Source organism: Anolis sagrei, chromosome 4 (assembly GCF_037176765.1).
Source record: "Anolis sagrei isolate rAnoSag1 chromosome 4, rAnoSag1.mat, whole genome shotgun sequence".
Classification (NCBI taxonomy): domain Eukaryota; kingdom Metazoa; phylum Chordata; class Lepidosauria; order Squamata; family Dactyloidae; genus Anolis; species Anolis sagrei.
In genome coordinates, this window is record NC_090024.1 from 2,924,182 (window position 1) to 2,940,918 (window position 16,737).

The 16,737-nt window shown below is 45.8% G+C and overlaps 1 protein-coding gene across 1 annotated transcript in view; it reads left to right on the top strand.

The window, feature by feature from the left end:
* The first annotated feature begins 1,435 nt into the window (after positions 1-1,435).
* The window catches only part of FBXL6 (F-box and leucine rich repeat protein 6), a 30,065-nt gene continuing 14,763 nt past the window's right edge, over positions 1,436-16,737 (top strand). Inside the window, exons 1-4 of the mRNA XM_067467213.1 lie at positions 1,436-1,482; positions 7,799-8,380; positions 13,136-13,294; positions 14,809-14,872. Coding sequence (XP_067323314.1) covers positions 7,857-8,380; positions 13,136-13,294; positions 14,809-14,872 — 747 coding nt within the window. The 5' untranslated portion in view covers positions 1,436-1,482; positions 7,799-7,856. The remainder of the gene's footprint in view (positions 1,483-7,798; positions 8,381-13,135; positions 13,295-14,808; positions 14,873-16,737) is intronic.

The window sequence follows — 16,737 nt, forward strand, 5'->3', positions numbered from 1 at the left end:
ATAATAAATAAAATTAATAATAATAAAACAAATGAGCGCAATAATAAAAATTAATAAGTATAATAAAATTAATAAGAATAATAAAAATAAATAATAGAATAAAAATAAAATAACAATAATTGATAAGAATAATAAAAATTAATTAGTAAAATTAATAAAATTAATCACAATAATAAAATAAATTAGCATAATAATAAGATTATTAAAGATTAATAATAACAAAAATCAATAATGTGATAAATAATATAATAACTGATGCATAATAAATATTAAAAAAATAATAAAAATTAATAAGAATAATACAAATTAATACGGATAATAAAAGCCAATAAGTAAAATAAATATAATAAAAAATAAATATAAATAACTGTAATAAGAATAAAAGAGAATAATAAAAGAAACATATACACACTGAAAAAGAATTAAACATTAGAGCAATCAACAATACTTGCTAAAATCTATTAAAACACCAAAACAAGGCCTTGCAAAACTACAGCTCCCTTAGGACAGAGTTAGGAGAGTTCAATTGGTGCCAAAGTGAGTTAAATCCACTGTGTAGATGCACCCAGAGCTGGAACATTGGACAATAGGATGTATTTATTGGACTACATTCCCCAAAAATATAGATCTAGTGGCCCTTGGCCTACTACAACTCCCATAATCCCCAGCCAGGCGCAGACTCACCCGCCTCAAAGGCGACCAGAGCTGAATGAAGACTAAGAGCAGAAAGGGGCGTGGTAAGGACAAAGCCACGCCCACTTCCGCAATACACCACGCCCTTAAAACAACAGCGAGATCTCTTATTGGTCAGGGGGCGTGGCAGCAGCAAAGCCACGCCCTTTCCTTAAGAAGCCACGCCCCTAGAAGCAGAAGCCGGGTCTGTGTTAGCAAGGGAGCGGGGCAAACCCAAAGTCACGGCCTTCTCCTCTGATTGGCCAGACGGCGTGGCTATCATAAGAACCCGCCCTTTCCTAGAGTAAGCCACGCCCCTCGAGGCAGCAGCCAGGTTTCTGATTGGTCAGAGGGGCGTGGCTACCATAAGAACCCGCCCTTCCCTTCAGTAAGCCACGCCCCCCGAGGCAGAGGCCAGGCCTCTGATTGGTCGGAGGGGCGTGGCTTAGTGAAGGAAAGGGCGGGTTCTTATTATAATAATAAGAACCCGCCCTTTCCTTCAGTAAGCCACGCCCCTCAAGACAGCAGCCAGGTTTCTGATTGGTCGGAGGGGCGTGGCTATAATAAGAACCCGCCCTTTCCTTCACTAAGCCACGCCCCTCGAGGAAGCAGTCAGGTTTCTGATGGATCAGAGGGGCGTGGCTATAATAAGAACCCGCCCTTTCCTTCAGTAAGCCACGCCCCTCGAGGCAGTAGCCAGGCCTCTGATTGGTCAGATGGAAAGTCGTCAAAGCCACGCCTCCTTTCTTCCCGGAAGCCACGCCCCTCGAAGCAGAGGCAGCCATGCTTTCCTTCCTTCGCGTCTGACAGGTGAGAAACGCCGCCATCTTTCCTTGTTTCCCAGAATACCCCGCGCGCGGCCTAATCTCAAAGGAAGAGGCCTCCCCACTCTTTTGGAAGTGGTTCCAACCCTGTACAGGCCATTCAGGGGGTTGTAGTTTGTCCAGGGAGACAAACTACAACCCCCAGGCTCCCTTGCGGCTCTAAGCGCCAGCCCTCAATGCTGTGGAACTCTGGGAGTTGTAGTTCCCGCCTCTTGTTTGGCCAGAGAAGGCGGAAGTGGGGTTTCTCTTAAAGGGGACATGATGCTTAAGGGCTTTGGATTCTCATCTGGAGGATATATTACAGGCATGGGCAAGCTTGGGCCCTCCCTCCAGGTGTTTTGGACTCCAACTCCCACAATTCCTAACAGCCGGTAGGCTGTTAGGAATTGTGGGAGTTGGAGTCCAAACCACCTGGAGGGCCCAAGCTTGCCCAAGCCTGATATCATAGAATCCTAGATTTATTTATATTATATTATAATATATTATTTATATTATATTATTTATTTATTTCTCTCCTTCCTTGCTTCACTATCTTTCTTTCAGACCTCACTACCTCTGAGGATGCTTGCCATAGATGCAGGCGAAACGTCAGAATGCCTCCAGAGTAGACCATGGCCATATAGCCTGAGAATCATAGAATCATACAATCCTAGACTTGGAAGAGACCTCCTGGGCCATCCAGTCTAACCCCATTCTGCCAAGAAGCAGGAATATTGCATTCAAATCACCCCTGACAGATGGCCATCCAGCCCCTGTTTAAAAGCTTCCAAAGAAGTAGCCTCCACCTCACTCCGGGGCAGAGAGTTCCACTGCTGAACGGCTCTCACAGTCAGGAAGTTCTTCCTCATGTTCAGATGGAATCTCCTCTCTTGTAGTTTGAAGCCATTGTTCCCTTTGCCTCCTAGTCTCCAGGGAAGCAGAAAGGAAGCTTGCTCCCTCCTCCTCCCTATGACTTCCTCTCACATACTTATACATGGCCCTCATTGTATCTCCTCTCAGCCTTCTCTTCTTCTGGCTAAATATGCCCAGCTCTTTAAGCCGCTCCTCATAGGGCTTGTTCTCCAGACCCTTGATCAGTTGAGTCGCCCTCCTCTGGACACATTCCAGCTTGTCAATATCTCTCTTGAATTGTGGTGCCCAGAATTGGACACAATATTCCAGGTGTGGTCTAACCAAAGCGGAATAGAGCATGACTTCCCTAGACACTATGCTCCTACTGATGCAGGCCAAAATCCCATTGGCTTTTTTTGCCGCCACATCACATTCCTGGCTCATGTTTAACTTGTTATCCACAAGGACTCCAAGATCTTTTTCACACGTACTGCTCTCGAGCCAGGCCTCATCGTCCCCCATTCTGTATCTTTGCATTTCCATTTTTCTGCCTAAGTGGAGTATCTTGCATTTGTCACTGTTGCACTTCATTTTGTGAGCTTTGGTCAATCATCTCTCTAATCTGTTAAGATCATTTTTAATTCCTCTCCTGTTATCTGGAGTATTGGCTCTGCCTCCCCATTTGGTTCCGTCTGCAAACTTGTTGATCATGCCTTCGTCTAAGTCAGTGTTTCTCAACCTGGGGGTCGGACCCCTGAGGAGGTTGCGAGGGGGTGTCAGAGGGGTTGTCAAAGACCATAAGAAAATACAGTATTTTCTGATGGTCATGGGAATTCCATGTGGGAAGTTTGACCCAATTCTATCGTTGGTGGAGTTCAGAATGTTCTTTGATTGTAATGAACTATAAATCCCAGCAACTACAACCCCCAAATGTCAAGATCTATTTTCCCCAGACTCCACCAGTGTTCACATTTGGGCATATTGAGTATTTATGCCAAGTTTGGTCCAGATCCAACATTACATGAGTCCACAGTGCTCTCTGGATATAGGTGAACTACAACTCCCAAACTCAAGGTCAATGCCCATCAAACCCTTCCAGTGTTTTCCATTGGTCATGGGAGCCAAGTTTGGTTCAAATCCATTGCTGGTGGAGTTCAGAATGCTATTTGATTATAAATGAACTATAAATCCCAGCAACTACTACTCCCAAATTACAAAATCAATCCTCCCCCAACCCCACTAGCATTCACATTTGGGTGTATTGGGTATTTGTGCCCAGTTTGGTCCAGTGAATGAAAATGCATCCTGCATATCAGATATTTACATTATGGTTCATAACAGTAGTAAAATGACAGGTATCAAGTAGCAACGAAAACAATATTATGGTTGGGGGTCACCACAACACGGGGGATTGGATTAAGGGGTCACGGCATTAGGAAGGTTGAGAACCACTGGTCTAAGTCATTAATAAAGATCCTGAACAGGGCTGGGCCCAGGACAGAACCCTGCTGATGGCACTCCACTTGTCACTTCCTTCCAGGATGAAGAGGATGAAGCCTTGGGGAGAATCACCCTCTGGGTTCATTCCCTTAACCAATTCCAGATCCACCTAACCATAGTTTTGCTTAGCCCACATTGAACTAGTTCCCTTGCCAGAAGGTTATGGGTGTTGTGACTCAGCTGGAATCACAGAGTGATAGTGTCAATGATTCTGATGAGGATGATGGGATTCAGGTTCACAGTGATGTCCCTGTGGTAAATGATGAGGAACAGGATGCAGAAGATCAGTTTCCCACAGCAAGGGATGACGCTGTTGATAATGAAACTAACCAGGTGCATGTTGATTCAGAAATTGAGGACAGTTGTTCTCAGCCAGATAATGAGCAAGAAAGCGCTAACAAACAGATTGACCTTGATGAAGCAGGAACCTTAGATCAAGCTGACCATTTGGAATTCAAGGTTGAAGGAGTGTTTTTATTTGTCATGTCAGGGCAACCAGTCAATTGTTTTACATTTCTAACAGAACAAAAACAAACAGACAGACAGACAGACAGACAGACAAAACACAATATTTGCAAGCTTGGGAGTTGATCAGATGTCCTTTGACCAGTCTCTGGCCCCTTGGAGTGCCTCTGGTGTTGCCGCAAGGAGGTCCTCCCTTGTGCATGTGGCAGGGCTCAGAGTGCATTGCAGCAGGTGGTCAGTGGTTTGCTCTTCTCCACACTCGCATGTCGTGGATTCCACTTTGTGGCCCCATTTCTGAAGGTTGGCTCTGCATCTGGTGGTGCCAGAGCGCAGTCTGTTCAGCGCCTTCCAAGTCGCCCAGTCTTCTGTGTGTCCAGGGGGGAGTATCTCGTTTGGTATCAGCCATTGGTTGAGATTCTGGGTTTGAGCCTGCCATTTTTGGACTCTCGCTTGCTGAGGTGTTTCAGACAGTGTCTCTGTAGATCTTAGAAAAATATGTCTTGATTTAAGTCGTTGACGTGCTGGCTGATACCCAAACAGGGGATGAGCTGGAGATGTCTCTGCCTTGGTCCTTTCACTATTGGTTGCTACTTCCCGGCGGATGTCAGGTGGTGCAATACTAGCCAAGCTGTGTAATTTCTCCAGTGGTGTAGGGCGCAGACACCCCGTGACAATGCGGCATGTCTCATTAAGAGCCACATCCACTGTTTTAGCGTGGTAAGATGTGTTCCACACTGGGCATGCATACTCAGCAGCAGAGTAGCATAGCGCAAGGGCAGATGTCTTCACTGTATCTGGTTGTGATCCCCAGGTTCATGAAGGAGTGTAAGAATAGCTAACAAGAGGGAGGCCAAGGGTCAGAGAAACCCCTTCATGTTTTGCAAAGGGTATTAAACAGGCTGTTTGAGAATATCCCAGTGTCAGAACAACTTCTCGTTTCAATCAAGAGGCTTACATTTGTTGGCCTGGATTTATTTTGCAGTTTTCGTGTTCATGGTTTCAGGACTTTGTCATGTTCTCATGGGACTTTGCCTTGCTGGTGCCTTTGTGGATCCTGCTTTCAAGGGTTTCCTTATATTGATCTTTAGAACATTACTTTTTCTTTTATGGACTTTTTATCCTTTACTTTTTAATAAACCAAAAGACGACAGGCTGAGTGCTGTTTGGTGTCTTCAGCAAGGTGATTCTATTCTGAGGTGCAACAATGGGGGACCTTGTTGAAGGCCTTCCTGAAATCCAGACACGCTCCATCCACGGCCTTCCCCGCATCTACCCAGCTTGTAACTCTATCGAAGAAAGAGGTCAGATGAGTCTGGTATGACATCTTTTTGATGAATCCGTGTTGACTATAAGCGATGACCACATTAGTTTCTAAGTGTTTACAAACCACTTCCTTCAGGATCTTTTCCAGAATCTTGCCTGGTATTGATGTGAGGCTGACCGGACATTGGTCATTGTTTAGTTCGTCCTTTTTTTCCTTCTTGAAGATAGAGAGGGACCACGTTTGCTCTCCTCCAATCTGCTGGGGCTTCTCCCGTTCGTTCTCCAAGAATTCTCCAAGATGATTGCCAGTGAATATAGGGAATGCTGTGGATGTAGTATATCTTGATTTCAGGAAGGCCTCTGAAAAAGTCCCCCATGACCTTCTTGCAAGCAAATTCATCCAATGTGGGCTAGGCAAGGCTACTATTAGGTCAGTGGTTCTCAACCTTCCTAATGCCGCGACCCCTTAATACAGGGCCTCACGTTGTGGTGACCCCCAACCATAAAATTATTATTATTGCTACTTCCTGATTGTAATTGTGTTACGGTTATAAATCATAATGTAAATATCTGAAATGCAGGATGTATTTTCATTCACTGGACCAAATTTGGCACAAATACCCAACAACAGCGCTCCATGCTGTCATGTCAGCCACATGACCTTGGAGGTGTCTATGGACAACATTGGCTCTTTGGCCTAGAAATTGAGCACCAACTCCCAGAGTTGGACACGACTGGACTTAATGTCAGGGGAAAACTTTTACCTTACCTTACCCAATATGCCCAAATTTGAACATTGGTGGGGTTGGAGGGAGAATTATGTCATTTGGGAGTTGTAGTTGCTGGGATTTATAGTTCACCTACAATCATTTTGAACTCCACCAATGATGGAATTGGACCAAACTTGGCACACAGAACTCCCACGACCAACGAAAAATACTGGAAGGGTTTGGTGGGCACTGACCTTGAGTTTTGGAGTTGTAGTTCACCTGCATCCAAAGAGCATTGCAGACTCAAACAATGATGGATCTGGACCAAACTTGGCACAGATACTCAATATGCCCCAATGTGAACACTGGTGGAGTGTGGGGAAAACAGACCACGGCATTTGGAAGCTACTGGGATGAATAGCTCCCCTGCCATCAGAGCTCGGAAGGGTGCACGGGGGGGGGGGGGGGGAAGGCTTGCGCTCATGGCAAGGCTGTGAGCGCATCCCTCTGCCTCCCCCCCGCACCCTTCCACACTGTTGGGGTTCAGCCTGAGTTTGAACTTGAACCTGATTCTCTGTTTGTTCCTCCTGTTGCTAATGAAAGTATATTTACTGATGCTAATGGAAATGTACCTTTTGATGCCAATGCTCCTGAAATTAGTGAGGAAGGAACTTCTGTAGATTTGGAAAATGAAAGTACCAGTGTTCCTGAGAATGTTTCAGAGGGAAGCCATGACCTTTCACTCCCTTCTGCACCTGGTAACTCTAATGAGAATAGAAGGGGCCAGATCTGGCAAGACAGAAGTAAATCACTCAGTTTGCGAAGGTCTTCCCGATTAAGAGAAATACAAACAATGGCTTCAAAGCAGAGGGGCGGTTCACGGAACCAATTCTTGGATTTTAATTGCCTTACGCTGGGCTGACTGTCTCAGTTCAGGCATCGTTTCAGAAATGATGAAGACCTTGGCAGTTCTCCTGGTTCCCTGGCCATAGTTTGGGAAGATTTCTAGGATATCAAGTACGGTTAGTGGATTGCTAACAGGTTCCAGCATTTCACAGTGAGGCTTTTGGTTTTGTTTTGTCCATTTAAATTCATGTTTGCTGATTTTGCTGTGGCTTTTGACTTGCATTTTTCCTTTATTTTGTAACCATTTTTCTTCAATAAAAAAGGATTGTTGTTCACAGCCAAGGGTGGTGGATAGTTATCTTAGGGCCTCGTTCCCTGCTCTGGATTGCAACACACACTCAGAAAGGCACGGAGGGTGGGCAGCCCTCCCTTGCCCAAATTGCAAGGGCTGGCAGCCATTTTGGCGTGGCGGGGCCAACCAAGGCAGCTTCGCGACCCCCCCCGAAAATGGCCCAACGACCCCCTGGGGGGTCGCGACCCCCAGGTTGAGAACCGCTGTATTAGGTGGATCTGCAATTGGTTAAGCAAATGACCTCAAAACAACTTTCCACAGCATTCCCTGCATCTACCCAGCATGTAACTTTATTGAACTTTATGATGTTATCTCTCCTTCTCTCCTTCTCCTAGGTCAGATTCCCCAGGAGAGTCCCGCTGGCCAGCCGTCAATGAGAAGAAGGGGTCCAGGATGGACGAGGAGCCCACAGGGAGTGGGGGGGCTCCAGACTCCCAGCCAAAGCCAAGGGCCCCCCGGAAGCGGAAAAGGGAGGTGAGCGGGGGCGCAGGACCCTCCAGCCGAGCCCCCAAGGAGAAGAAGAGGAAGAAGCCCCGCCGAGCCCCCAGGACTCCCGCCCCACACTACTTTGTGCACGAGACAGACAACGACATGCTGCTGATCATCTCCAATATGGGCGAAGCCCCCGAGCGGACCCTTCGGAAGACCTCCAAGAGGAAGAAGGGGAAGGCCAAGCAGAAGAAGCAGCAGAAAAGTCCAACGAAACGGGCCGCAAATAGAAGGAAAGCCGCCCAAAGAGGGTCTCTAGCAAAGCAACCGGGGAGTGTTGGCGTTCCAGGAGAGGGCAGAGATGCGCTCCCAGTTGCCTCCCAGTCAGCTAATGGAAGTTCCTGGGGAGAACACCTCCCCGTGGAGATCCTGGTGCAAATCTTCCATGTGGCCGTAGCATCTGATGGAGCGGTGCCCTTCCTCTGCAGGTACACGGAGATTATTTACCTACAGCTATAAATGGCATCAGTTATTAAGCTTGTTTTATATAGTTTATGCAATATGTTTTTGCTTATTGTTTATTTGTTTTGGTGGAGGGAATGATGTTTGTTTGTTTGTTTATTTATTTATTATTCAAACTTAGAATCTTAGAATCATAGAATCAAAGAGTTGGAAGAGACCTCCTGGGCCATCCAGCCCAACCCCATTCTGCCAAGAAGCAGGAATATTGCATTCAAATCACCCCTGACAGATGGCCATCCAGCCTCTGCTTAAAAGCTTCCAAAGAAGGAGCCTCCACCACACTCCGGGGCAGAGAGTTCCACTGCTGAACGGCTCTCACAGTCAGGAAGTTCTTCCTCATGTTCAGATGGAATCTCCTCTCTTGTAGTTTGAAGCCATGGTTCCCTTGCATCCTAGTCTCCAAGGAAGCGGAAAACAAGCTTGCTCCCTCCACCTCCCTGTGGCTTCCTCTCACATATTTATACATGGCTATAATATCTCCTCTCAGCCTTCTCTTCTTCAGGCTTGTTCTCCAGACCCTTGATCATTTTAGTCGCCCTCCTCTGGACACATTCCAGCTTGTCAATATCTCTCTTGAATTGTGGTGCCCAGAATTGGACACAATATTCCAGGTGTGGTCTAACCAAGGCGGAATAGAGCATGGGGAGCATGACTTCCCTGAATCTAGACACTATGCTCCTCTTGATGCAGGCCAAAATACCATTGGCTTTTTTTGCCGCCACATCACATTGTTGGCTCATGTTTAACTTGTTGCCACTCCCCTGGGGCTCGGAGAGGCTTACAAGAATGACTAAAATCTAACACAATTTAAAAACAGTTTAAAACAATTTAAAAACAGCAATATCAACAATCAAAGGCCTGTCGAAACAGGTATGTTGTGCTCTTGTATCATGTAATTTCTGCTTTAACCATTTGTTTGCCACTTTGAGTCCCACCCATGTCAGAAAAGCGGGATAATAAAATTTATTTATTTATTTATTTATTTTAAACATTTATATTCCGCCCTTCTCACCCCGAAGGGGACTCAAGGCAGAGCACAGCATATATCATAGGAAGCCTGCTACAAAACAGGAGCTTCTTTGTTGAGTTCCAGGGCTAGAGAAGCAGATGGCGGAAACAGAAGAACGGCCTGCCTCCGGGGAGCGTGCTTGCTCCATCCATGTTCAACATCTACACAAATGACCAGCCACTGCCAGAAGGGACAGAGAGTTTCATCTATGCTGATGATCGTGCCATTACCGCTCAAGCAGGGAGCTTTGAGATGGTAGAACAGAAGCTCTCCGAAGCTCTAGGTGCTCTTACTGCCTACTACAGGGAAAACCAGCTGATCCCCAACCCATCTAGAGCTGCTAAAGTGCCCATTAGCCAAAGGCCTGGTTCCAAAACCACATCTTTAGTTTTTTTCCTAAAAGTAAGGCAGGAGGATGCCAATCTACTCTGGCTGGGGAGCGAATTCCATAAGCGGGGGGTCACCACCGAGAAGGCGCTGTCCGTCGTCCCAACCAGATGCGTTTGAGACGCTGGTGGGACCAAGAGCAGGGCCTCCCCAGTAGATCTTAACTTACGAGGAGGAATGTAGAGAGAGATACGTTCGGATAAAGTAAGGAGGGAAGACGCCGATCTAATCTCGCTGGGGAGCGAATTCCATAAGCGGGGGGTCACCACCGAGAAGGCCCTGTCCCTTGTCCCAACCAGATGCGTTTTAGACGCTGGTGGGACCAAGAGCAAGGCCTCCCCAGTAGATCTTAACTTACGAGGAGGAATGTAGAGAGAGATACGTTTGGATAAGTAAGCAGGGCCGGGGCCGTATAGGGTTTTATAGGCCAAGACCATAATGGATGGCCATTTGTCAGGGGTGATTTGAATGCAATTCCTGCTTCTTGGCAGCAGGGGGTTGGACTGGATGGCCCATGAGGTCTCTTCCAACTCTTTGATTCTATGATTCTATGATTCTAAGACCAGCACTTTGAATTGTGCTCAGAGGTGGACCGGCAGGCAGTGGAGCTGGCGCAGCAGGGGGGTGGTGTGCTTCTTGTATGGCGCTCCGGTGAGTAATTTGGCTGCTGCCCGTTGGACTAGTTGAAGTCTCCGAACAGTCTTCAAAGGCAACCCCACGTAGAGTGTGTTGCAGTAATCTATTCGGGATGTAACCAGAACGTGGACCACCGTGGCCAAGTCAGACTTCCCAAGGTACGGGCGCAACTGGCACACAAGCTTTAACTGTGCGAAAGCTCTCCCGGCCACCGCCGAGACCTGGGCTTCCAGGCTCAACGATGAATCCAAGATCACTCCCAAGCTGCGAACCTGCGTCTTCAGGGGGAGTGTGACCCCGTCTAACACAGGCTGTAACCCTATGCCCTGTTCGGCCTTTCGACTGACCAGGAGGTCCTCTGTTTTGTCTGGATTCAATTTCAATTTGCTCATCCAGTCCGACACAGCAGCCAAGCACCGGTTCAAGGTCTGGACAGCCTCCTTAGTAACAGGTGGGAAGGAGTGATAGATTTGGACGTCATCTGCGTAGAGATAACACCTCAGTCTGAAACTCCGGATGATCTCCCCCAGCGGCTTCATGTAGATCAATGGTTCTCAACGTTTCTAATGCCGCGACCCCTTAATACAGTTCCTCATGTTGTGGTGGCCCCCAACCATTAATTATTTTCGTTGCTACTTCATAATTGTAATTTTGCTACTGTTATGAATCGTTATGTAAATATCTGATATGCAGGATGTATTCTCATTCACTGGACCAAACAAATTTGGCACAAATACCCAATATGCCCAAATTTGAATACTGGTGGGGTTGGGATGGGAGGATTGATTTTGTCATTTGGGAGTTGTAGTTGCTGGGATTTATAGTTCACCTACATTCAAAGAGCATTCTGAACTCCACCAGCAATGAACTTGAACCAAACTTGGCACACAGAACTCCCATGACCAACAGAAAATACTGGAAGGGTTTGGTGGGCATTGACCTTGGTTTTAGAGTTGTAGTTCGCTTACATCCAGAGAGCACTGTGGACTCAAACAATGATGGATCTGGATTGGCACGAATATTCAATATGCCCAAATGTGAACACTGATGGAGTTCGGGGAAAATAGACCTTGACATTTGGGAGTTGTAGTTGCTGGGATTTATAGTTCACCTACTACCAAAGAGCATTCTGAAGCCTACCAACAATAGAATTAGGCCAAACTTCCCACACAGAACTCCCATGACCAACAGAAAATACTGTCGGTGATGGTCTTTGGTGACCCCTCTGACACCCCCTCACGACCCCTTCAGGGGTCCCGACCCCCAGGTTGAGAACCACTGATGTAGATGTTAAATAACATCGGGGACAGTACTTGTGATTTTGTGACACAATATCCAGCATAGAGATCTCGTTTGCTGTGACATACTGTGTTTTTGTGTCAATAATAATAATAATAATAATAATAATAATAATAGTGTAACAACAAATGGAACTTTGAAAAAAGAGGCGGAGTGCCTTTAGAACAAGAATATAAAGAATATAAAAAAATATTGCTGTTTCTAATTTTCCGTAAAGCTTTAGATCATCCATGTACAGTAAGTGGGAATTTTTGGTGAATTTCTTGCTGTTTGGTAGCCAAGGTTTGTTTTCTGTAGAATTACTGACAGTGGGATCAGTGTAATGATGAACAGCAGTGGTGACAGTGAGTCGCCTTGGAAAATGTCTCTCTTGATGTTAACAGTTCCATAGCTTTCGTTGCCCACGAGCAACTCAGTTTTCCATTGTTTCATTGCATTTTTGGTGAACTTTCTAATATTTTCACAAACCCCGATGACATCTAGACATCTGATAATCCAACAATGTGGCATGGCGGTTGTGAGAGTGGCCCAGCATTTCTGTGTTTTCGAATAATATGCTGTGTCCAGGTTGGTTCCTCAGGTGCTCTGCTATGGCTGACTTCTCTGGCTGAAGTAGTCTGCAGTGCCTTTCATGTTCCTTGATGTGTGTCTGGGCACTATGTCAGACTACACAGAGAAGCCATTGAAATCCATAAGTATGTGGAGGAAACCATGAAAATGAACAAAATCTGGCTACCAATATTAAAAAAAACTCTAAAATTACAACAGCAAAACAACAGAGAGGAAACAATCAGGCACATCTAATCACCTCTCAACAAAAGATTCCCCCAGGCACTGCCAAGCCATCAAATGCTAATTAAGGTGGTCAGTTGAAACATTCACACCTAGCTCCAGCAGACAAGAGTCCTTTGTCTCACCCTGGTCATTCCACAGATATATAAACTCTTTTTTCCTAGTTCCAACAGACCTCACTACCTCTGAGGATGCTTGCCATAGATGCAGACGAAACGTCAGGAGAGAATGCCTCTAGAACATGGCCATATAGCCCGGAAAAACCTACAACAACCCACTTCCATAGCTTTCGTTGCCCACGAGCAACTCAGTTTTCCATTGTTTCATTGCATTTTTGGTGAACTTTCTAATATTTTCACAAACCCCGATGACATCTAGACATCTGATAATCCAACAGTGTGGCAGTGAGTCAATTACTTTTTTTGTAATCAATCCTAGTTGTATAGAGGTTTGTTTTGTTGCTTTTGTAATTCTCCAGTATCATTTTGTCAATTAGAAGCTGATCTTTCGTGCCCCCTTTTATTGCCTTTTTGTTCTACTGGCAAGATGTTATTTTTCCTCCAAGTAATCCTTATTATCTATTATTATTATTATTTAGGATGTCCCGTGTGTGCCGGCTGTGGTACGGAGCAGCCTCCAACCCTGTCCTGTGGCAGAAGGTGTCCATCGGCCACTGCTGGGTGGCTCCAGGGAAACGGCTTCCTCCTGCAGCGGAGAAGAGAGTCCTTGGCACCTTGGAGTGGCTGGTCCCCAACAGGTGAGGTTATGTCTTGCTCCTTGCAATGTTATTGTTGGAATCACAGACCCATCGACTTGGACGAGACCACAAGGGCCATCCTGCCCAACCCCAATCTGCCATGAAAATATCCACAATCCAAACCTTTGATAGACTCTTATTTCCCTCGATCTAGAGCACATGTGTCAAGGCCTGTGGATCAAACCAGGCCTGCCATGTCCTCCAGACTCTTGTATTCCTCATAATTCGACATCATAACTAGAGCGGGTGGGAGCAGGGATACAGGGACATTAGCGGTGACCAGGGGAGCATTTGCACAGTTAAAACTTGTGCGCCAGCTGCGCCCATACCTTGGGAAGTCTGACTTGGCCACGGTAGTCCACACTCTGGTTACGTCCCGTATAGACTACTGCAATGCTCTCTATGCGGGGTTGCCTTTGAAGACTGCCCGGAAGCTTCAAATGGTCCAACGCTCAGCAGCCAGGTTACTAACAGGAGCGGAGTGCAGGGAGCATACCACTCCTCTGTTGTGCCAACTCCACTGGCTGCCAGTTTGCTACCGGGCACAATTCAAAGTGCTGGCATTAGCCTATAAAGCCCTAAGCCAGTGATTCTCAACCTGGGGTCTCCAGATGTTTTTGGCCTTCAGTTCCCAGAAATCCTAACAGCTGGTAAAGTGGCTGGGATTTCTGGAAGTTGTAGGCCAAAAACTTCTGGGGAGCCCAGGTTGAGAACCATTGCCGTAAACGGTTCTGGCCCAACTTACCTGTCTGAACGTATCTCCTCCTATGAACCAGCTAGGACGTTAAGATCATCTGGGGAGGCCCTGCTCTCGGTCCCGCCTGCATAACAAGTACGGTTGGTGGGGACGAGAGACAGGGCCTTCTCAGTGGTGCCCCCTCGGCTGTGGAACGCCCTTCCCACAGAAATTAGATCGGCCCCCTCCCTGTTCACATTCCTGCTTCTTGGCAGAATTGGGTTGGACTGGATGGCCCATGAGGTCTCTTCCAACTCTAGGATTCTATGATTCTATAATTGTGTTCAAAGCACGCCCAACAGATAGTCATCCGGTCTCTGTTTAAAAGCCACCAAAGAAGGAGCCTCCACCACACTTTGGGGCAGAGAGTTCCACTGCTGAACAGTTCTCACAGTCAGGAAGTTCTTCCTCATGTTCAGGTGGAATCTCCTTTCTTATAGTTCGAAGCCATTGCTCCATTGTGTCCTAGTCTCCAGGGAAGAGGAAAACAGTCTTCTTTTCTTCAGGTTAAACCTACCCAGCTCTTTAAGCCGCTCCTCATAGGGCTTGTTCTCCAGACCCTTGGTCATTTGAGTCGCCCTCCTCTGGACACATTCCAGCTTGTCAATACCTCTCTTCAATTGTGGTGCCAAGAATTGGACACAATATTCCAGGTGTGGTCTAACCAAGGCAGAAAAGAGCATGGGGAGCATGACTTCCCTGGACCTAGACGCTAGGCTCCTATTGATGCAGGCCAAAATCCCATTTGGAATCATTTAGTCCCTGTTTTTCTTTCCAGGTTTTCCCACCTCCGGGAGTTTTCCCTCTGTCATTGGAAAAGCCTGGTGCCGGTTGTCTTGAAGGTGAGCATGGCTGATGTTTACCTGCAGTGATGATGATGATGATATCTTACACATGGATCAATGTGGGGAATGAGAACATATGATATTACTATCTGATAACAACACATGAACCAGTTAAGACAGTGTTTCTCAACCTGGGGGTCGAGACCCCTGGAGAGGTCGCAAGGGGGTGTAAGAGGGGTCACCAAAGACCAGCAGAAAACACAGTATTTTCTGTTGGTCATGAAGATTCTGTGTGGGAAGTTTGGCCCAATTCAATTGTTGGTAGGGTTCAGAAAGCTCTTTGTTTGTAGATGAACTATAAATCCCAGCAACTACAACTCCCAAATGTCAAGATTCTATTCCACCAAATCCTTCTAGTGTTTTCTGTTGGTCATGGGAGTCGTGTGCCAAGTTTGGTTCAGTTCCATCATTGGTGGAGTTCAGAATGCCCTTTGATTGTAGGTGAACTATAAATCCCAGCAACTACAACTCCCAAATGTCAAGATTCTATTTTCCCCAAGCTCCATGTTCACATTTGGGCATTTTGAGTATTCATGTAGAGTTTGGTCCAGATCCATCACTGTTTGAGTCCACAGTGCTCTCTGGATGTAGGTGAACTACAACTCCCAAACTCAAGGTCAATGCCCATCAAACCCTTCTAGTGTTTTCTGTTGGTCATGGGAGTTCTGTGTGCCAAGTTTGGTTCAGTTCCATCATTGGTAGAGTTCAGAATGCTCTTTGATTGTAGGTGAACTATAAATCCCAGCAACTACAACTCCCAAATGTCAAGATTCTATTTTCCCCAAGCTCCATGTTCACATTTGGGCAAATTGAGTATTCGTGTAGAGTTTGGTCCAGATCCATCATTGTTTGAGTCCACAGTTCTCTCTGGATGTAGGTAAACTACAATTCCCAAAACTCAAGGTCAATGCCCACCAAACCCTTCCAGTATTTTCTGTTGGTCGTGGGAGTTCTGTGTGCCAAGTTTGATTCAATTCCATTGTTGGTGGAGTTCAGAATGCTCTTTGATTGTAGGTGAACTATAAATCCCAGCAACTACAACTCCCACAGGACAAAATCAATACCCTCCCCCAATCCCACCAGTATTCAAATTTGGGTGTATTGGGTATTTGTGCCAAATTTGGTCCAGTGTATGAAAATACATCCTGCGTATCAGATATAAATAATAATAATAATAATAATAATAATAATAATAATAATAATAATTTTTATTTATACCCCGCCTCCATCCCCCCAAGTAGACTCGGGGCAGCTTACATAAGACCACGCCCATCAATACAGTAAACACAATATAAACACAAAGAACACAACAGATAATCAAAAAATAAATTACATAAAATGCAAAAACAATGACATTTATGAAGTAGCAATGAAAATAATGTTATGGTTGGGGGTCAACACAACATGAGGAAGCGTATTATGGGGTCGTGGCATTAGGAAGGTTGAGAACCACTGAGTTAAGACATATAATAACACTAGCCATCCCCTGCCATGCGTTGCTGTGGCCCAGTCTGTTGATCTGGAAAATAAAGTCATGAGAAAGTGTTGGTTTCTAATATGTCTTTCATGTCTTTCTGCTTGTGGGTAAACAGTATTTCTTTCTGTTTCTTTGTCAGTGTTGATGTGGAGATTGTTTGGTTTCTCTACTCTGGAACATTCAACATATAATTGTCCTTCTTTAGGGGTCCCTTTCAAATCTACGATACCATATCTGTTTGTGTGAATCATATATATTTACCTTTGTCAGGAGGGTTTTGATTTCATTTTCTTGCCCTGGTGAAGGGAGTTGGACTGGGTGGCCTTAAGTATTTCCTGTTGGTCATGCATGGGGGTTCTGTGTGGGAAGTTTGCCCCAATTCTGT